Source organism: Enhydra lutris, unplaced genomic scaffold, assembly GCF_002288905.1.
Source record: "Enhydra lutris kenyoni isolate GAN:26980312 unplaced genomic scaffold, ASM228890v2 scaffoldscaffold9, whole genome shotgun sequence".
Classification (NCBI taxonomy): domain Eukaryota; kingdom Metazoa; phylum Chordata; class Mammalia; order Carnivora; family Mustelidae; genus Enhydra; species Enhydra lutris.
Genome location: NW_019154093.1, coordinates 4,085,783 through 4,107,108, shown reverse-complemented (window position 1 = coordinate 4,107,108; position 21,326 = coordinate 4,085,783). Strand labels below are relative to the sequence as shown.

The 21,326-nt window shown below is 44.4% G+C and overlaps 1 protein-coding gene across 3 annotated transcripts in view; it reads right to left on the bottom strand.

The window, feature by feature from the left end:
* Nucleotides 1–21,326, bottom strand: part of LOC111142974 (histone deacetylase 1) — a 34,340-nt gene that overhangs the window by 4,428 nt on the left and 8,586 nt on the right. For 2 of the 3 annotated variants that reach the window (XM_022496342.1, XM_022496344.1), the window contains exons 3-6: nt 9,418–9,535; nt 3,057–3,131; nt 1,574–1,712; nt 974–1,115 (exon numbers count right to left, since the gene is read on the bottom strand). In XM_022496342.1, the coding sequence (XP_022352050.1) occupies nt 974–1,115; nt 1,574–1,712; nt 3,057–3,131; nt 9,418–9,535 (474 nt within the window). The remainder of the gene's footprint in view (nt 1–973; nt 1,116–1,573; nt 1,713–3,056; nt 3,132–9,417; nt 9,536–21,326) is intronic. The other variant, XM_022496345.1, reaches the window with a different exon arrangement.

Sequence of the window (21,326 nt, the reverse complement as noted above, 5' to 3'; positions counted from 1 at the left end):
GCTAAGGGCAGGCAGTGGTTCTAAGAGCGAAAAGTGGGGCCCGTGAGCTGAGCCAGGGACAGAACAGGGGCCTCTTGGTTAATACCATCCCTCTCACAGGGAAGTCTAGCTCATACCTCTGGGCACACCACTGAGCTCGTGCCCAGCCTGAGAACTATTCATGGAGCCAGAGATGGACTATCCTACCCCACAGCACAAGACCTCCACCTTTGGACTGGGTCAGAGCTGCTGGTGGCTGGGTCACAGAAATCATACCCACCCTGGGACAACCTTTTCTTCCCCAGAGAAGGTGGAAGAGTTCTTTAAAATTGGAAATACCCACTTATTCAAATGCTTGCCACAGCAAACAAATGAATTACTGCCACTTTTTCATCAGAGGGCTACCGCATGCCATAGGGCTGGTTTCATCTTCATGTTAATAGAAGCAGATATAACAGTTCAGTGAGTTTGCTTCTGAGGACTCTTATCCTGAGGTCTACTGACGGGCTTCACTAAGGGGAGGTGTCTAATAAACTATTCAGTATCAGATACAAAACATTTCCTACACTTTCCTAGGGACAGAGTCCATAGCTTTCAGTCAGGTGATCAAAGGGGAAGGTTAAGAACCCTTGAGATGGTCCATAAGGGTCCCAATTCCTAGCCCCCAGGAGAGAACCTGATGTTTTGGGTTTTTTTTGAACCTGATGTTTCTAGCCTAAAATTCAAGTCATATGGGACATCTGAGTAGTGTAATGTAACTTAGTTATGGCCTGGAGGGACCTGTCATGCGACCCCTATCCCTCCAACCCTTTGGGCCCCATCGTTCCCTTCCTCCAGAATAAGGGAGGGAAGGAGACCCAAGCAGGTACCCTACGCTGGGGTATGGTGTTCTGAATGGCAGAAAAGGCAGGAAGTGGTTTCTGGTGACATGAGATAGGAGAGTTAGAGCTGGCAGCTGAGGGTGAGCTAGTAGGCCCCTGAAGGGAGTTCTCACCCGTAGGTCCCCAGTTCCTGGGAAGTACTCTCCGTATTTATGAAAGGACACAGTCATGACCCGGTCTGTGGTATAGAAGGCCTCTTCCACGCCATCGCCGTGGTGAATATCAATGTCAATATACAGCACCCTCTGGTGATACCTAGGATCAGAAGGGGGTCAGGGGTCTGGGGGCTCTCTGGGAATGGGACGCGCCAAGGGCGCCAGGTCCCAGCTTACCGGGCTGGCTGCCTCCCTCAGGTATCTCTAAGCACCAGAGACGTGGAAACTGGCTGAAGGAAGGTGGAAGAGCGGCAGGGTGTCTCCAGAGGCCTGACCAAGCCGACCAAGTCCGATCTTCCTACTCTACAGCAAGGGTCAACTCCAGCCACACAGGGACACTCTGGAGGCAGGATCTGAGCAGCGCCTGCCCCTGATCTTGCCGTGGGCTCAGATCAAACCAGGACCCCGTCAAGGAGAGGATGGCCAGAGACACTCACTGAACACATCCTAGCCAGCACACCGCTAGGAAGAGCAAACTAGGGAGGCAAGCCCGGGGGAGAGGGAAGTGGGAACCTGGCCTAAGGAGCTCCTGCAAGAGACAAGGCCAGGCAGGCATACTTCAGCAGTTCCAGGATGGCCAAGACGATATCATTGACGTAACAGAAGCCAGATGCCTCAGACTTCTTTGCATGGTGCAGGCCCCCGGCCCAATTCACAGCGATGTCCGTCTGTTGCTTATTAAGTTTCACAGCACTCGCTGGGTGTGGGAGAGTGAACGTAAGACTGTTAGCAAGCCGTTCTCCCCCTTTCCCCAAGAAGCCCAGGAAACCCGGTGAGAGGTGGGACCTATTCGACAATGGGACTGTATGATCCAAGGGCCAGTCCTCTCCCTCCCTCCCTCCCTCTTCCAGCAGGGTGTAGATATGATGCTGGCTACTCTCAACAACTTTTTCCCAAATGGAGGGTGGTAACCCATCAGTAAGCCTTAGAGCTGGTTTAGTGGGTCATGACTAGTGTGTGTGTATTAAACAAAACAAACAAAGATAAAGTAACAGTAAAGGTAACCGCTCTCCTGTAAAGCTGGCTTCAGAGCGAGAACGTGCGTGCGCAACCTTGACTGCAAATGTAAATGTATTTCTTACTGGGGTTCACAGTCAAAAAACGGTGAAGATACTAGAGGTATTAGGAGCTCAAAGTACAAACAGGCCCAGAAGTGAGGGAAATACACACTTGTGTATTCAGGTGCGTGTACGGCAGTGTAACCACAACAGCAATAAAAACACGAACGAGCCAAGTGATCCAATAAAAGGGGACTGATTATATATCAACCAAAGTTGGCCCATAATGTGGAATAATCATGCAGCCACTAGGCATTATACTATAGACTACGTGAGCTAAAGAACTTTTAAAGATTTACTCAGTAAAAGATGCGGACACAAAACTATATGCATGTGACGCATTTTTGTAAAATACAGACGTACATGTTATATCCAGATATATACATACAGAATAAAGAATGGATATACAAGCACCAAAATGGTAATAATGATTATTCACAGACAGCATGACTGTGGGCAATTTTTTCCTGAGATGATCTGAGATGATATTGGGAGCCGAGTGAAAGGGGAGAGGACAGAAAACAATGATCATAGGAAAATAAATATTTGTTAAGAAAGGGTTTAGAGTAATCATAGAGTTAACAATGGAAGTGGGAGATATGTGGGGAGTATTTCTAACCTCTAAAGGTGATTACTACGGTCTTTTGTAAGACACAGATGATGACATTCCCATTTTTATAGCACTTGGCAGTTTGCAAACTGCTTCTATGTACAGCATCTCCACAACTCCACGCGGTCTGCAGGGAATTCCAGTGTGTAAGATCTCTTGGTAGGAAAGAGCAGTCAAGGACACCCATCAGTACCCTGTCAGAGACTGAACCTGGGCTGGAACTAAACCAGAGGCTATTTTAAAGACCTAAGGTAAAAACTCATAGGACCATTTTACAGGGTCACCGATCAGCCTTACTAGGACAGCAGCCCAAAAGGCAGACCTCACTAGAACAACCCAGCACAGGCCACGAGGAGGGAATTATATTCCTTACCCACAGAGCCACCAGTAGATAACTGACAGAACTCAAACAGGCCGTCAAATACCGGACAGTCCTCACCGACGTTGACTTAAAAGACACAAGACAAAGGTTAGTTTCCAAAATTCCTTTGTTTTTTGTTTACATATTTATGAGCCTATGGGGGCGGGGTGGGGAAGGGAATACAGAATTTGGGTTCAGGAGGCTTGGGTTCTAGTCCAGGCTCTATCTCTTACTGGTTTTGTGATTGGGTCAAATCATTTAACTTCCTAGAGCTTTGGCTCATTACCTTTAACTAGCAAGCATGATACCTGCCTCACCTAACCACTGAGAAGATGAACAGAAATCTTCATGGGGAAGAGCATAGCCAGTGAGTACTTAGAAAATGCTGGCTCTTTCCTTGAGGGAGAAAAGTGGAGCTGCTTATTTCTGGGTTTGTTCCAGATCTCTCTCCAGCTGACCAACAAGGCAGGGAAGAAATGAGACCTGTGTAACCATCATCCACTGAATGCTTAACAGTGTGCCAGACGCTGTGCTAAAGGCATTTTAAATTCCTTATGCCCCTCATCCTCACGTAACCTTCTCCTTCTGACCTTCTGAGCCAAGATTTGGTCTTACTTTACAAATGGGAAAACCTGCTCAGAGAGGTCAACGGCTAGTAAACAGCAGAGGCGATATTTAAGCATTGGTCCGCTTGCCCTAAAAGCCCATGAAAACGCACTCTGGCTTTCTTCCCAATAATCTCATGTACAGTCTCATTTGGTCCTCGTCACAACCCCGTGAGCTGGGCAGGACACATCCACCCCACCGTTCACAGGGACAAACAGATCCCGAGCATTAAGTGACCTGCCCACGGTCCTATAAGCAGCCAGTGGTCGAGACAGAATCAGGGTCCAGGTGTCTCAACTCCCACAGTTCAGTGCTCTCTCTACTACACCTCTAGTGACAACCAGAGTCAAGTTATTTCAGACCCAAAGGGACAAAAGCACAAACTACTGCGTAATGAGGAAACACATGCAAACAGTGATGCAAATGAACTGAGAGGCAGGAAGGGAAGCGCATCTGAGGGCCATGGAGTCACAGGGTGAGAGAGGAACCTTAGGGCTCCAAGTCTCCTCTCCCAGAAAAGGCAACTGCTAGGGGCGCCTGGATGGCTCAGTCAGTGCGGCATCCTACTCTTGGTTTCAGCTCAGGGTTGGCTCAGGGTTGTGAAATCAGGCTCCATGCGCAGCAGGAGGGGTTGTTTGAGATTCTCCCCCTCTCCCTCCCCCCTTCCCCTCCCCTCCTCCGACTCAGGCTCTTTCTCTCTCTCAAATAAGTAAAAAATTTAAAAAAAAAAAAAAAAAAAAAAAGGAAACTACTGAGACATGAACGATACACAGGAAATTAGAGGCAGGGTAGGCCATTCCTTGCCCCAACCTTCCTACTGCACCTGCTGCTATCAGCCGGGGTTCCCCAAGTCAAGCAGGGAGGATCCCTGGGAGGAGGAGGGTAGCAGAGCCCGGCTCGGATTGTGTTAGCCTTCGGAGAGACAGCTGAAGCTCAAAGTGTGCGATAACTACAAGTGTTACTAACTCTGGCGCTGCCCTGAACTTGGAGGGTGCCCCACCAAGACAAGTGCTCTGAGGAAGGATGGCCCACACAGGGGGTGAGCAATAGTACCTGGCTCTCACCCCACTGCCCGGGTAAACACTGGGAGGCTGTGTCAATAAGAACTTTGGTCCCTGGAGCCAGGCTCTTTATCCACTGGCAACCAAATGCCCCTTCCAGCTGCTTCCTGCCTCACTGGGTTTGGTCTGCCTAGATTGCCAGAGTAGCAAAACTTACCCCCATTTGGGATGTGGAGCCACCGTGGGAAGAAATGGTTGTTTTATCTGTTTTTTTGTTGTTGTTGTTGTTCTTGTTGTTGTTATTATTTTTAAGTAAGTTTTTTTTTTAAGATTTTTTTTTTTAATTAATTCATTTGACAGATAGAGATCACAAGTAGGCAGAGAGGCAGGCAGAGAGAGAGAGAGAGAGAGAGAGGAGGAAGCAGGCTCCCCGCTGAGCAGAGAGCCCAACATGGCGCTCGATCCCAGGACCCTGGGACCATGACCTGAGCCGAAGGCAGAGGCCTAACCCACTGAGCCACCCAGGCGCCCCTTAAGTAAGTTTTATATCCAATGTGAGGCTGGAACTCATGACCCCAAGACAGAGTCGTGTGCTCTACTGACTGAGCCTGCTGGGTGCCATAAGAAATGGTTGTTTTAGATAGGAGAAAAAAGTATTTTCCTTCAGGCCCAAACCAACATGTGGCTCACATGGCCAGCCCATCATGCTCAGTTCAACAAGCTGTGTGACTGGAGATGGAAAGGGGGCAAACGGGAGGCAGCCCCTCACTTGGGCTAATGCATGAAACGAGGGAGGACTTTTCTATGGGTTTCCCTCTTCCCACTATAAATACGTTTCTTATTCTTAGGCTGACGTTAGGCTGAAGGGAGCAACACTGAGTGAGAGAAGGGAGAGTGGAGGGAGATGGAGAAGGCAGTAAAAAGCACACTGCACAAAGAGATGCATGGATTAACAGGGACTCAGGAGAGGCCTTACCCCACTGTGGTGCTATGAGGGGGTCGGTGGTAGGACAGAAAGGGTGTATGATCAAGGGGAGGCATCCTGGGGTTTCAACTATATTGGTAATGTTTTCTTTCCTAGAACGAAAGGCCAATAGTGGGGTACTTGAATTTTCATTCTATTACTTTTTATACTTTTGTGTGTGTGTCTGAAATATTTTGCATGCTATTTATTTAAAAATACTCCAGAATTAGGAAACGAGTTCCATTCTCCATCCTACCACTACTTTGCTGGGTGACCCTGGGAAAGTCATTTCGCCCCAGTTTATGTATCTAAAAAATGGACGATTATGCCTCCAAATTTTGCCACCACAATTCCCCTTTATCATTTGTCCACCACATTTCATATTCTGATAAACTACCAGGAAAAAAAATTGCATTTTTTGACATCTGAACCAATTTTATTTATTTACTATTATTTTTAAGAAGGCCTGAGCCCTGGGATGCCTGGGTGGCTCAGTTGGTTAAGCATCTGCTTTCAGCTCAGGTCACGGTCCCGGGGTTCTGGGATCAAGGACCTATTGGGCTCTTTGCAAGCAGCCTGCTGCTCCCCCTGCTTGTGCGCTCTCTCTCTCTGACAAATGAATATATAAAATCTTGGAAAAAAAAAAAAAGAAGAAGAAGAAGGCCTAAGCCCAATAGGCCACGAGCGCCCCAGGAGGCAAAGGCTAGCTGACAGGGGACCGAATGCAAATGGGCAGATCACACCAGGCTGTCAGGGAGCCTACTGTACATAATGGTCCCATTTTAACTAATTATTGGCTCAGACCTTCTGATCAAGGTTCTCGAAATCTCAAAATGACCACAAACATTTATTACATTCTAGCTAAGAACAAGGAAGCCTAACTTACTTAGTTTATTACATGTATAACTTCCTAGATTAGGTGTTAGCTCTCACATCCCTGTTACTTCTCTGTAGGTACCCCTGGTTATACAGTGCTTCACAAAGTGACACCTTTCTATAACTCTACAAATCAAGTCAGGGAGGCGCCTAAAGTCCTTAGAGAGCCTCACCCTTCCTAACCCATCTTCAATGAAAGAAAATCCCAGACCTAATTTTTTTTTTTTTAAAGATCTTATTTATTTATTTGACAGAGAGGGAGAGAGAGATCACACATAGGCAGAGAGGCAGAGAGAGGAAAGCAGGTTCCCCACAGAGCAGAGATCCTAATGCAGGGCTCGATCAGGACCCTGAGATCATGACCTGAGCCGAAGGCAGAGGCTTAACCCACTGAACCACCCAGGCGCCCTACAAACCTAATTTTTATTTTTATTTTTTTAAAGATTTTAGTTATTTATTTGACAGAGAGAGATCTCAAGTAGGCAGAGAGGCAGGCAGAGAGAGAGGAGGAAGCAGGCTTTCCTCTAAGCAGAGAGCCCGATGTGGGGCTTGATCCCAGGACCCTGAGATCATGACCTGAGCCAAAGGCAGAGGCTTTAACCCACTGAGCCACCCAGGCGCCCCCAAACCTTATTTTTAAATGCACAATCTTAGAACGCTAATTTCAGGAAAACTGGAACAAACTGGGAGCCAGAACCAAACCTGGTCATTCCTCAGAGCCTAATATTTTATGTCTGCCTTGACAGATTTGAAAATAATGTAAGCTGGGACACCTGGGTGGCTCACTTGGTTAAGTGTCTGCCCTTGGCTTAGATCCTGATCCCAGGGTCCTGGGATCTAGTCCCACACTGGGCTCCTTGCTCAGCAGGGACCCTGCTTCTCCCTCTGCCTACCACTTCCCCTGCTTATGCTCTCTTTCTCTCATTCTCTGATAAATAAATAACATCTTTTAAAAAAATGAAAGTAGTATGTCATCATAGCAAAAATTACTATTCATTGACAGTCATGCTATCTCACTTATCCTCACCAACTTCCACTATGAAATAGGCACTATTTTCTTTTCTTTTTTTTTTTTTTAAGATTTATTTATGAGAGAGAGAAAGAGCATGCATGAGGAAGGGGGCAGAAGGAGAGGAATAAAGACAAGCAGACTCCCCGCTGGTCAGGGAGCCTCACGGGGAGCTCGATCCCAGAATCCTGGGATCATGATCTGAGCTGAAGGCAGACGCTTAACTAACAGAGCTACCCAGGTCCCCCTGTCTTCCTTTTAAAGAAGAGAAAACAGGGGTCCCTGGGTGGTGCAGTCAGTTAAGCACCTGACTCTTGATTTTGGGTCAGGTCACGATCTCAGGATCATGAAATCAAGCCCTGCATCCGACTCTGAGCTCCGGGATCCGTACTTAGTAGCAGAGTCTGCTTGAGATTCTCTCTCCCTCTTCCTCTGCCCCTTCCCCGTGCACAAGCACTCTCTATCTCTAAAATAAATAAATAAATCTTTAAAGCTAAATAAATAAGAAGAGAAGATGAGGCTCAGAGAGGCTAGGGACTTGCTTAAGAACACACAGCAGCAGAGTGGCAGAATGAACGGATTCAAACCAAGACATCAAAGCTCATTTTCTTGCTTCAACACCAAGTTGCTTCTCCAATGAGAATCCTCTCTGCTGACAGTAGAGCCTGATCACTGGCCTAAAAAGGTTATGAGAAGCACTAAAGCCATCTAGAGCAAAGGAAGGAATTTGTCTCATCTTGGAAGCAAATAAAATCTTGTCAATTTCGAAGAGCAAACACTACACTTGGAGGAGGCAGCAGCTCCTGGAGTTGTAAGTGGTAAAGAAGCTTGATGCTTTAAAGAAAGGTCTCTGTTGTTCTGTAACCATTACAACTACACGATTATTGTAACAAATAAACTTTCTGCCTTGGGAATCAGACTACCTTGTGGCCAGTACAACAAGTGCCACAGATTTGCAGATATTTCAAAATAAGCTGTTATGAGCTAATCAAAACAACTTCTGGACAATGTTGTTTCATTGTTTCATTTTATGAGATAGTAGGTGCTGAGAGAGAATTTCTAAAAGAACACAAGGGAGAAGTCAGATATGAGAGTTTTCTCCCAAATTTCGACACATTTTCTCCCACAGCTGAAATAGTCCCCATGATTCCTACAAACTGAGTGTAGCTCCTAAAATGCCACGTGCTCTGTGTTTGAGTCTCAGGACACAGGAGGAGAATCACCTCAACTCAAAGATCACGTCATCTAGAGTCTGTTCTAAGTAGCTACTCGATTCTCAATTACTGCTCACAAAGTGAGAGCAGTTATACTTGCACGGGATGACACCCAGTCTATTGTGCAAAAGAAAACTCTAAGGGGAAGTGACTCGCCCAGTCAGTGAGGAGTCAGAGCTGCGGCTTGTATCTCCTGTGTCCCTCTCCCAGGTCAGTGCTCTTTCCATCGTAATATTTACAGTTTCCTCGGCACAGTGTTGTGAACTGAACTAGACAAAGATCAAACTCTATTCTTTATACTCAAGATACGAGGAAAACTGGGGGCGCCTGGGTGGCTCAGTGGGTTAAAGCCTCTGCCTTCGGCTCAGGTCATGATCTCAGGGTCCTGGGATCGAGTCCAGCATCAGGCTCTCTGCTCAGCAGGGAGCCTGCTTCCCCCCCCACCCCCCTGCCTGCCTCTCTGCCTACCTGTGATCTCTCTCTCTCTCTCTGTCAAAAAAATAAATAAAATCTTAAAAAAAAAAAAAGATACAAGGAAAACTAGACTTGAGAAAAAAAAGCAGCACTTCAGCCTCCTTGAGGCAGGGGAAATCAGGTGTCGGCTGAATGGGAGCTACGAGGGAAGGCAGGGCTGCGGACCTCTGCGATTCCAAGGCAGACCCAAGTGGGGCTTCTCAAGGAAGGAGGAACAGAACGGACTTACATCTCTGCATCTGCTTGCTGTACTCAGACATGTTATCTGGGCGGATGGAGCGCAAGAATTTAATGTAGTCGTCACTGTGGTACTTGGTCATCTCCTCAGCATTGGCTTTGTGAGGGCGCTAGAGGGCAGAGGGGAGAAAGGACACGTTATTCTGACCACGGCCAGTCTTCACTCAATCTACTCTAACACCTGTATCTGCCCAGCACTGAGCTGGATGCTGTAAAGGTTAACAAGCAATGACTGATTAGATTAAGGCCTCCAGAATTTAAGATCTAATTAGGCACAGAAGATTACCAAAGGAGATTCAGGATCAGAAGACCTTGACTGTCACTCTGGCTCTGTTGCTTAGGCAAGTCTCTAGTGAGCCTCAATTTTCTCAGTTATTAAATAGGGACAACTTCTACCTCACATGGATCGTGAGAATTGGATGAGATGTTAAATCTCTTTGTAAACTGTGAGGCGCTTTATAAATTCTTATTTCTTTTTAGTATTAACTATAACAATATATAGTTATGGGCCAAATGGCTCCAAGAGGTTGAAAAAAGGGGTGACTAGTAATAACTGAAATAGAAGTCTTATAAATCATCATCACACCAACAATTCTGATCATACCCTCCCCACTGAAGCTTCCTTGACATGGTAATTTCCGGATTATCCTAACATTCTGATTCATCTTTCCCTCTTTTGAAAAAGTCTCTTCTCGGGATGCCTGGGTGGCTCAGTAAGTAAAGCGTCTGCCTTTGGCTCAGGTCATGACCCAGGGTTCAGGGATCAGGCTCCTTGCTCAGCAGGAAGCCTACGTCTCCCTCTGCCTGCCGCTCCCCCTGCTTGTGTGATCTCTCTGACAAGTAAATAAATAAAATCTTAAAAAAAAGAAAAATTGTCTTCTCCGGACACCTGGGTGGCTCAGTCCGTTAGGCATCTACCTTCAGCTCAGGTCATGATTTCAGGATCCTAGGATCCAACCCGGTGTCAGACTCTGCGCTCAGTCAGGAGTCTGTTTCTCTGTCTCCCTCTGCCCATCCCCCTTCTCGTGCTCACTCTTTCTCTCTCTGCCTTAAATAATTACATCAATAAATAAAATCTTATTTTAAAAATTTTTAAAAAATTCTCTTCTCTTCCTCTCATCCCTTAAAAGTAGGTTTTCTTCTAAGATGACCCTCTGCTTTTCTAACTACCAATACCTTTCTAAAGCCTTTTCAACCCACACTTAACATTGTTTACCCTGAGCCAGGCACTGTATGTCGTTTTGTGATCCTTACAGCAACCTCTTAAACTCTGTACGATTAGTACCCTCCCTTTGCCCACAGGGAGGTGAAGTAATTTGCCCACAGTTCCGCAGCTGGTAAATTGGACTAGGGACCCCGAGGCGTGGCTGCAGGCACTAGCTGGCTCTTGCTTCAGCCTCACTTAATATAAGGACGAATGTAAGACTACAAAATGAAGATTTTTTTTTTTTAAGATTTTATTTATTTATTTGACAGAGAGACACAGCGAACAGTGAGAGAGGGAACACGAGCAGGGAGAGTGGGAGAGGAAGAAGCAGGCTTCCTGCTGAGCAAGGAGCCCAATGTGGGGCTCGATCCCAGGACCCCAGGACCACGACCTGAGCCGAAGGCAGCTGTTCAACAGCTGAGCCACCCAGGTGCCCTGAAGACTGTTTTCTATAACACACCCATACTGAAAGAAACAAGACTTGGCTCCAAATACTAAATTGTTTTTACTATATTAAGCCCTTTACCCTCATGGCAATGTTGTGGATGCAGCTCTGACTATCCCTTCTACAAAGAAACCTGCCCAGACTCACTCCATCTTGATTTTTGCTCTGAGCTCCAGATTCACAATTCCAACAGCTTCTCAGCCAGCTCCACCTGTGAATCCTAGAGGCATTTCAAATCCAACTGGATATAACAACTTAGAGAGAACCCAGATGCATTCAAATTTAACTTCACTTCCAGACTTCTCTTTTACTATTTTAGTTAATGACACCAACATCCACTCAGGCTGAGAAACTAAGTGTAATCCTTAACTCCACCCTTTCTTGACTTCCATTTCAACCCACTGCCTATCCCCTTCATACCTCCCCCATAATCCTGACCGCATCCCCGCATTATTTCTCCTATGCTCTTTTTTCCCAGGGTTCCCATACTCACCCATATCTACCCAGTTGCTCAAGACAGAAACCGCCCTTAACCCGCACCCCTGATCTACTACCTTCAACAAAGACAAAGCCCATCTCAAAAGCCACCTCTTTCACGAAGTAAAAGCAAATCTTGCTCTAAGAACATAACTTCATCCCAGGCCACAGAGTTTCAAGAAATACGGCCTCACAGTAAAAAATCACAGAACATGCAAGGGTGCCTGTGTGGCTCAGTTAATTAAGCATCTGTCTTCAGCTTGGGTCATGATCTCAGGGTGCTGGGATGGAGTCCCACAGCTCGGCAGGGGGTCTTCTTGTTCCTCTCTACCTTTCCTGCTGCCCCTCTCCCCTGCTTGTGTTCTCTCTCTCTTCCCCCTCCTCTCAAATAAATAAAATCTTAAAAAAAAAAATCACAAAATATGCAAGCAAACAAAGAGCTCACAGAAACAACAAATAGCAGGGCCGCCTGGGTGGCTCAGTGTGTTAAAGCCTCTGCCTTCAGCTCAGGCCATGATCTCAGGGTCCTGGGATGGAGCCCTGCAATGGACTCTCTGCTCAGCAGGGAGCCTGCTTCCCCTTCTCTCTCTCTGCCTGCCTCTGCCTACTTGTGATTTCTGTCTGTCAAATAAATAAATAAAATCTTTAAAAAAATAGCAGAAAGAGATTTATAAAGAGCTTGGACATATGTTTAAATTTTTTTAAAAACTGCATTACATTTCTATATCCCAGTAAATAATCTAAATATGAAAAATTTTAAAGATACAGTTCATGAGAGCATTAAAAAGAAATACTTGGGGGAAAAAATCAAATGAATGATGTGCATGACCTTTACGGAGAAATTTATAAAACTTTAGACTGATAGCCAAAATCTCAACAACCCATCAACAGCTGAATGGATAAATTATGGTACATTCTACAGTAAAATACTACACAGCAATTAAAATGAACAAACTACAAGAAATAGATATTGTGTAATTCCACTTATATCAAGTTTGGCAAAATTGAACCATACTGTATTAGGGATGCATATTTAGGTAATTAAATTATGAAGAAGAATGAGGAGCAATTAATAGAAAAGTCAGGATTCTGGTTACCTCTGCAGCAAGAGAAGCAGCTGTGATCAGGGCGGGGATAAGCAGGGTTCTACTTCTTGAACTAGCTGGTGTTTACATCCATGTTTACTGTATACCGAACTGTTAAATTGCACATATGTTTTATACATTTTTCTGTGCCCATATTATATTTACAACAAATAAGCTAAAAGAAGCCTTTATAGAAGATATTTAAAAAGACTTAACTAGGGGTGTGTGGGTGTATCTGTTGGTTGATCCCGCGGTCCTGGGGTCGAGCCCTGTATCAGGCTCCCTGTTCAGTGGGGAGTCTGCTTCTCCCTCAGCCTCTGTCTCTCCCCCTGCTCATGCCTGCTCTTTCTCTCCCTCTCAAATGAATAAATGAAATCTTTAGAAAGATAAAAAATAAAATAAAAAGACTTAATTAAAAAAATAAATAAGAAGTAAAATAAAAACTCCAAATAAATGGGAGATATGCCATGTTCATGGACTCAAAGACTAAATAGTCTCAAAAAATCGGTTCTCCCTAAAATGCTATAAAAATTCAATAAAGGGCGCCTGGGTGGCTCAGGTGGTTGAGCGACTGCCTTCGGCTCAAGTCATAATCCCGGACTACCAGGATCAAGTCCCGCATTGGGTTCTCAGCTTCTTGGGGAGTCTGCTTCTCCCTCTGACCTTCTCTTCTCTCATGCTCTCTCTCACTCATTCTCTCTCAAATAAATAAATAAAATCTTTTTAAAAATTTTTCAATAAAATTACAGCCCAAATCCCAGCAGATTTGTTTGTAGTACTTGATGAGTGAATTCTAAAATTTATAGAGAAGTACAAAGGGCAAATAGCAAGTCACTTTCTTTTTTTAAGAACAAAGTGGGAGGGGCGCCTGGGTGCTCAGTAGTTAAGCATCTGCTTTCACCTCGGGTCCTGGGTTCGAGCCCCGTATCAGGCTCCCTGCTAGTTGGGAAGCCTGCTTCTCCCTTTCCCGCCACCCCTGCTTGTGTTCCTCCTTGTATTCTCTGTCAAATACATAAATAAATAAATTTTAAAAACCTTAAAAAAAAAAAGAACAAAGTGGGAGGACTTGTGCTAGTAGATATCAAGACCTACTGAGGAGTCATTATTATTAAGCCACTGGGTATTGGCATACGGGTCAATAAGCCGATCAAGTCACCAGAACACAGAGCCCAGAAACAAACCCATCCACAGTGTCTGTCACAAAGTAGGAGCTTCAAGTATTTGTGGAATGAACAAATATGGACATCTCATATATAAAAGAGCTGGCAGTTAGGTCGTGGGGGAAACAATAGACTTAGTAAATCAGCTCCAATATGGGGGAAAATTTTCAGTGGATTCCTACCTCAAACCATATTAACAAATCAATTATAGATACAGTAAATACATATATGTAAAGGCAAACCTATAAAGCTTTTATTTTTTTTTAATTAAATTTTATTTTTAAAGTAAGTTCTATGCCCATTATGGGGCTTGAACTTACAACCCCAAGACCAAGACCCACGTGCTCTACTGACAGAGCCAGCCAGGTGCCCCCCTATAAAGCTTTTAACAGATAAACTTAGGAGAATACCTTAAGAGTTGAAAAGTATTTTCTTTTCTTTTCTTTTCTTAAGTAATCTCCACATCCAAGGTGGAGCTCAAACACAATCTGGAGATCAAGAGTTGCATGCTCTTTGGACTAAGCTAGCCAGGTGCCTCAAGAGAAAGATTTCTTAAGACACAAAAGCCATTATAAAGGAAACAATTAATAAATATGACTATATTCAAATCAAGAATTTCTGATTATTAAAGATACATTAGAATAAAAAGACAAAACCAGAACAGAAGATATTTAGAGCAGGGTGCCTGGGTGGCACAGTTGGTTAGCGTCTGACTCTTGGTTTTGGCTCAGGTGGTGAGTGATCTTGGGGTCATGGGATCCAAACACATTGGGTTCCATACTCAGCGCAGATTCTGCTTAAAGATTCTCTCTCTCTCTCCCTCTGTTCCTCTTTGTCTTGTACCTCTCTCTAAAATATATTATCTTTTTTTTTAAAGATTTTATTTATTTATTTGATAGAGAGAAACATCGAGAGAGGGAACACAAGCAGGGGGAGTAGGAGAGGGAGAAGCAGGCTGCCTGCCGAGCAGGGAGCCCGATGCAGGGCTTGATTTATACCAGAATAAAGAACTACTACAAATTGGTAAGAAAAAAGAAACCCAAACAACCCAAAACAGGAAAATGGGCAAAAGAAAAGACATGTCACAGTAGATGACCTACAAATAGTTAATAAGCATAGAAGATACTTATTTTCACTGGTCACTAGTGAAATGCAAATCAAGACCACAATTACATACTATTTATACTCATTTGGTTGGCAAAATTGAAAGTCTAATTCCAAGTATGGGAAAAGATATGAATCAAGGTATCTTTTTTTTTTTTTATAAGTAATCTCCACACTCCAGGTGGGGTTTGAACTCATAACCCCAAGATCAAGAGCCACACAACACCAACTGAGCCAGTCAGGTGCCCCTCAAGGTATCACTTACGCATTACCAGTGGGAGTATAAATTCATCTGACCACAATGAAAAGCAACATGGCATCTCATATTCATAAATCCTACAGTCCAGCAGTTCTAATACTAGAGAAAGAGCCCAAAGAAAACTTTTGAATATATGCACTAAGAGACATGTACAAGAATAGTCAGAGCACTGTTCCCAAAATTTAAAAATGAGATACAGGGGCGCGTAGGTGGCTCAGTCAGTTAAGCGTCTGCCTTCGGTTCAGGTCATGATCCCGGGGTCCTGGGATCCAGCCCCACATGGGGCTCCCTGCTCGGCTGAGAGCCTGCTTCTTCCTCTGCCTCTCCATCTGCCTCATGTGCTTTCTCTCCCTCTCTCACTCTCTCAAATAAATATATAAATAAAATCTTTAAATAAAAAATGAGATACAAATTAAGATCATGGGAGAAGGGATAAATTGAAGTATAATGACAATAAAATATTATTCAACAGAGAAAAATGGAAGAATGATAGTTATATGAAGCAAGGTAGATGGATTTTACTAACATAGTAATTGAATGATAAAAGCAAGTCATAGGGGGTACCTGGCTGGCTCAGCTCAAAGAGCACACAATTTTTTTTTTTTTAAGATTTTATTTATTTATTTGAGAGAGAGAAAGAGAGAATGAGAGAGAGAGAGAGCATGAGAGGAGAGAGGTCAGCAGGAGAAGCAGACTCCCTGCCCAGCAGGGAGCCTGATGTGGGACTCGATCTGGGGACTCCAGGATTATGACCTGAGCCAAAGGCAGTCACTTAACCAACTGGGCCACCCAGGCGCCCCACACAACCTTTTTTAAAAAAAGATTTTATTGGGGTTGCCTGGGTGGCTCAGTGGGTTAAGCCTCTGTCTTCTGCTCAGATCATGGTCTCAGGGTCCTGGGACCGAGCCCCACATTGGGCTCCCTGCTCAGAGGGGAGCCTGCTTCCCCCTCTCTCTCTGCTGCCTCTCTGCCTGCTTGTGATCTCTGTCAAATAAATAAATAAAATCTTTAAAAAAAAAAAAAAAAAGATTTTATTGGGCCCCTGGATGGCTCAGTCAGTTCAGTGTCTGCTTTTGGCTCAGGTCATGATCCCAGGGTCCTGGGGGCTGCTCTGCAGGAACTCTGCTTCTCCCTCTGCCCCTCCTCCTATTCATTTTCTCAATCTTTTTCTCTCTCTCAAGTAATAAATAACTGGAATCTTTAAAAAAAAAGATTTCATTTATTTATTTATTTGCAAGAGAAGGGATGAGCAGCCGGGGGTGGGGGGAGTGGGAAGGGGCAAAGGGAAAGGAACAGGAGAAGCAGACTCCCCACTGAGTGCAGAGCCTGATGCAGGGCTTGATCCCAGGACCTTGAGTTCATGACCTGAGCTGAAGTCAGACACTTAACTGACTAAGTCACCCAGATGCCCCAGAAGAGCATGCAACTATTGATCACAGAGTCGTGAGTTCAAGCCCTATACTGGGTGTGGAGATCATTAAAAATAAATAAACTTAAAAAGGGGGGACACCTGTGTGGTTTTTTTAAAAAGTTCAAAAAGAAGTAAATAATTACTATATATTGTTTAGCCCTATACACACAGGATAAACATTTTTTAGAAAGCAAGAGAATAATAAACACAAAATTTAGAAGAATGACTGGGATGCAGGAATACGGATGTGTATAGCACCATTAAAATATTTACTAAATGAGGGGCGCCTGGGTGGCTCAGTGGGTTAGGGCCTCTGCCTTCGGCTCAAGTCGTGATCCCAGGGTCCTGGGATCGAGCTCCGCATTGGGCTCTCTGCTCCACGGGGAGCCTGCTTCCTCTCTCTCTCTGCCTACTTGTGATCTCTGTCTGTCAAATAAATAAATTAATTTAAAAAAAAATTTACTAAATGAGTAAGAAAATGTAAAATATATATTTTAAAAAGACCAAAAATGGAACTTCTTTTGATGCTTATGAGCCAAGGATAATATTTATTCCAATTCTGCATATCTAAGGTCCAATTAAAATAAAAACAGACAATCAAATAGGAAAATGGATAAAAGGCTTGAAAAGGGACTTAATAAAGAAACCTGGGGGCACCTGGGTGGCTCAGTGGGTTAAGCCTCTGCCTCCGGCTCAGGTCATGATCTCAGGGTCCTGGGATTGAGCCGTGCATGGGGCTCTCTGCTCAGCGGGGAGCCTGCTTCCTCCCCTCTCTCTCTCTGCCTGCCTCTCTGCCTACTTGTGATCTCTGTCAAATAAATAAATAAAATCTTAAAAAAAAAATAAAGAATTCATACTGGTAAAATTATCTTTAAAAAGCAAAGAAATAAGCCCCAAATACAGGGCAGAGGTTAACTCTGGGGAAGAAAGTACACAAGATCAGGGAAGGGCATATTGGGGCTTTAGCAGTCCTGGCATGTTTGTTTTCTTAAACTAGGTGGTATTAATTGTATTGTGATTCTTTATACCTTCCACATATTTTATAAAAATTCTTTCATATCAACTCAATATTTTCTAAAAACATTTTTTAAAAAAAGCACAAAAGAACAGAAGGCGATGAATAAGAAGCCTGGGAATATACAAAATTAGCATCCAAGGCAAGGAAGAGAGCAGAATTGTTGATTATGTAAATAGGAAGGTTCCTGGATGAAAAATGAGGATATAGATTCTGGGAGAGATTAATTAGATGTGTGGAGGCAGAACTGGGGGAGGGACCACTGCGTGAAAGACTTCAACATGTCTCTTTCAGGTATAGAGATAGAATATAGCAACTTCTTTTTTTAAGATTTTATTTTTAAGTAATCTTTACATCCAACATGGGGCTCAAACTTACAACCCCAAGATCGAGAGACGCATGCTTTACCAACTGAGCCAGCCAGATACCCCAGCATACAGCAACTTCCATAACAAGTCTAAGGAGCTTCTTCTAAGACTGACTCTCAAAAGCCAGCAATTCCAGGACAGATATTAAAATGGATATCTGTGTTTTGGGAAAGGAATACTAGGACCACAGCCCAGAGAAAGGAGAAGACAGAAGGGATGAATGCACAGAAACACCGTTGGGGGAAGAGGATGGAAGATTCATTCTCAATGGAGAAGTAGAGCCAGAGAAGAAAATGGATCACATTAAACAGAACAAATCTCTTAAATCTTAGAGATTTAAGAAAGAGATTATACTAGAATTTTGCTTTAGAAGTTTACAATAATACATACAGATGAAGAAATTTCTAATAAGGTATTATTGTTTCTATGACAGCCACTGTTAGATGCTTCCCAAAGAGCCATTCTCTCCTTTCTTGGTAACAGATCTCAGTTTGGTTGGGTGTTCGTGGACTCAGCCAAAGGAACCGAATGTGATTAGTCTAAGCCAATGGCTGGTGAATGGTCTAAGGGTGGCAAATGACCCAGTGAGATTTACGGGGAAATCTGCTGGGAAACTTCTGGGAAGGGTTTTTCTCTTTAATAAAAAGGGAGTGTGGGGGCGCCTGGGTGGCTCAGTGGGTTGGGCCTCTGCCTTCAGCTCAAGTCATGATCTCGGGGTCCTGGGATCTAGCCCCACATAGGGCTCTCTGTGTAGTGGGGAGCCTGCTTCCCCCTCTCCCTCTGCCTGCCTCTCTGCCTACTTGTGATCTCTCTCACTGTCAAATAAATAAAATCTTTAAAAAAAGAAAAAAAAAGGGAGGGTGGGATAGGGAGAGTGGAGAATGATCCGTTTGCCTCTCGTTCCCTTCCTCTTTGTATTCTGTTGTACAAACACATAATACTTGCAGCTGAGACAGCTATCATGGGATTTCAAGGTAAAAAAACAAAAGGATAAAATCCAATAAGCTGGGGCGCCTGGGTGGCTCAGCTGGTTAAGCATCCAGCTCTTGATTTCAGCTCAGGTCACGATCTCATGGGTCACAAGATTGGCCCTGCATTGGGTTCCACGGTACTCGGGGCGTCTGCTTGAGATTCTCTCTCTTCCTCTTCCTTGCCTCTTCCCCCACCACTTGCTCTCTCTCTAAAATAAATAAAATAAATCTTTAAAAAAATCAATAATGGGGCTCCTGGGTGGCTCAGTGGGTTAAGCCTCTGTCTTCGGCTCTGGTCATGGTCTCCGGGTCCTGGGATGGAGCCCCACATCAGGCTCTCTGCTCAGCGGGAAGCCTGTTTCCCTCTCTCTCTCTGCCTGCCTCTCTGCCTACTTGTGAGCTCTGTCTGTCAAATAAATAAATAAACTCTCTAAAAAAAAAAAAAAATCAATAAGCTAAGATGCCTGAGCTGGCTCCCTTATGACATCACCAAAAAGTCCGGAAACCATCTACTTCTAGGCTTTTCGTTAAAATATTGCTTGCAGGGGCAACTGGGTGGCTCAAATGATTAAGCATCCAGCTCTTAATCTCAGCTCAGATCTTGATCTCAGGGTTGTGAATTCAGGCCCAGCACTGGGCTCCACACTGTGCATGGAACCTACTAAAAAAAAAAAAAATATATATATATATATATATATATATACACACACACACACACACACACACACACACACACACACACACACAGCTTAAAGGACAAATGACAAATGGACACATAAAGACTCTGGAACCAGAGAGATCTGGGTTGGAGTCTTAGCTCATCTGTTAAAAGCTATGTGACTTTGAACACATTAATTATCCTCTCTGACCTTGTTTTCTCATCTATAAATTAGGGGTTGCTATAAGGATTACATGAACTAACAGGTAGCCCTGGCCTACCACCTAAGCAGTCTTCAATAACTGTTAGTTTATCTTTCCTCTCACTTGAAGATAGGATCCATTTTTTAATATCTCAATATCACTCATGGAGGTTAATATAGTCCCTGGGGTATGACAAGTATTCAATAAAAATCTACCGAATGAAAGAAAGAAATAGGGCTTGAGGTGACTTTTGAAGATGAGTAAAATATGATTGGGCAGAGTCAGTGATCCTCTCAGTCGGGACAGGGTGGAAAGAGGCAGAATCCCATATGGCCGACTCAGAGGATTCTGAGAGGGGAGTGGCAGGAAAGGAGGCAGGCTGGGGCCAGATGAGCGTGGTACAGATGTGCATGAGCCAGCTCCGCAAGGTCTTGGTGCTCGCTCTTCCCCATTTAGGTATGCTCTCTTTATCTAGCTGCTAGTCTGCTCCCTTGAGTCGCTCTAAACCTCCGTCTGCTACCTTTTATGTTTCTCATTCCCAGATGCTTCTCACACCCGAAAAAGCTCTCTGATCCCAATGTCTGTCTGCTCCTCTACCTTCCCTCCTCACTTCCCCAGCTGCCTCCAGTGGCTCTAAGGACATAACAGAAGACTCATCTCCTTTCAGTCTCTGAAATGGTGAGGAAGGATACTGCTGTTGCTAGGTTACTTAAGCTGCCAGCACAGACTTTAACCACCAACTCTTGGGCTCTAACCATAAGGTAACATGGGCCCCCAGCCCTTCTTTATTTTCTCATTTGGATCTTTGCAACAGCCTCCTAACTGGCTTCCCTGCTTCTGAAATGCATGCCGGGGGGGCCCCTGATTGGGTCAGTTGGTGGAGCATGCGACTTTTGATCTCGGGCTTGTGAGTTTTAGCCCCGCACTGGGTGTACAGATTACTTCTCCCTCTCCCTCCCTCTCTCTCTCCCTAACAAATAAATAAAATCTTTTAAATAAATGAATAAATAAATAAAAATAAAATGCATGCCTGTTTTTATCTCTTTTATTTATTTATTTATTTATTTTTAAGATTTTATTTATTTATTTGACAGAGAGAGAGAGATCACAAATAGGCATAGAGGCAGGCAGAGAGAGGAAGAAGCAGGCTCACTGCTGAGCAGAGAGCCCGATGCGGGGCTCGATCCCAGGACCCTGAGATCATGACCTGAGCCGAAGGCAGAGGCTTAACCCACTGAGCCACCCAGGCGCCCCTCTCTCTTTGATTTAAAATCCATTACCTGATGATGCCTGGCTGGCTCAGGTAGTAGAGCATGCGACTCCTGATCTCGGGGTTGTGAGTTCCAGCCCCACAGTGGGTGTAGATCTTTGGGGCACCAAGGTGGCACAGTATATTAAGCATCCAACTCTTGGTTTCAGCTAAGGGCATGATCTCAGGTTCTTGAGATCAGGTCCCATATTACATAATAAAGTGGATTTCTAGCTTCTCTCTAAAACCCAGTAGGTGGGGGCACCTGGATGGCTCAGTAAGTTCAATG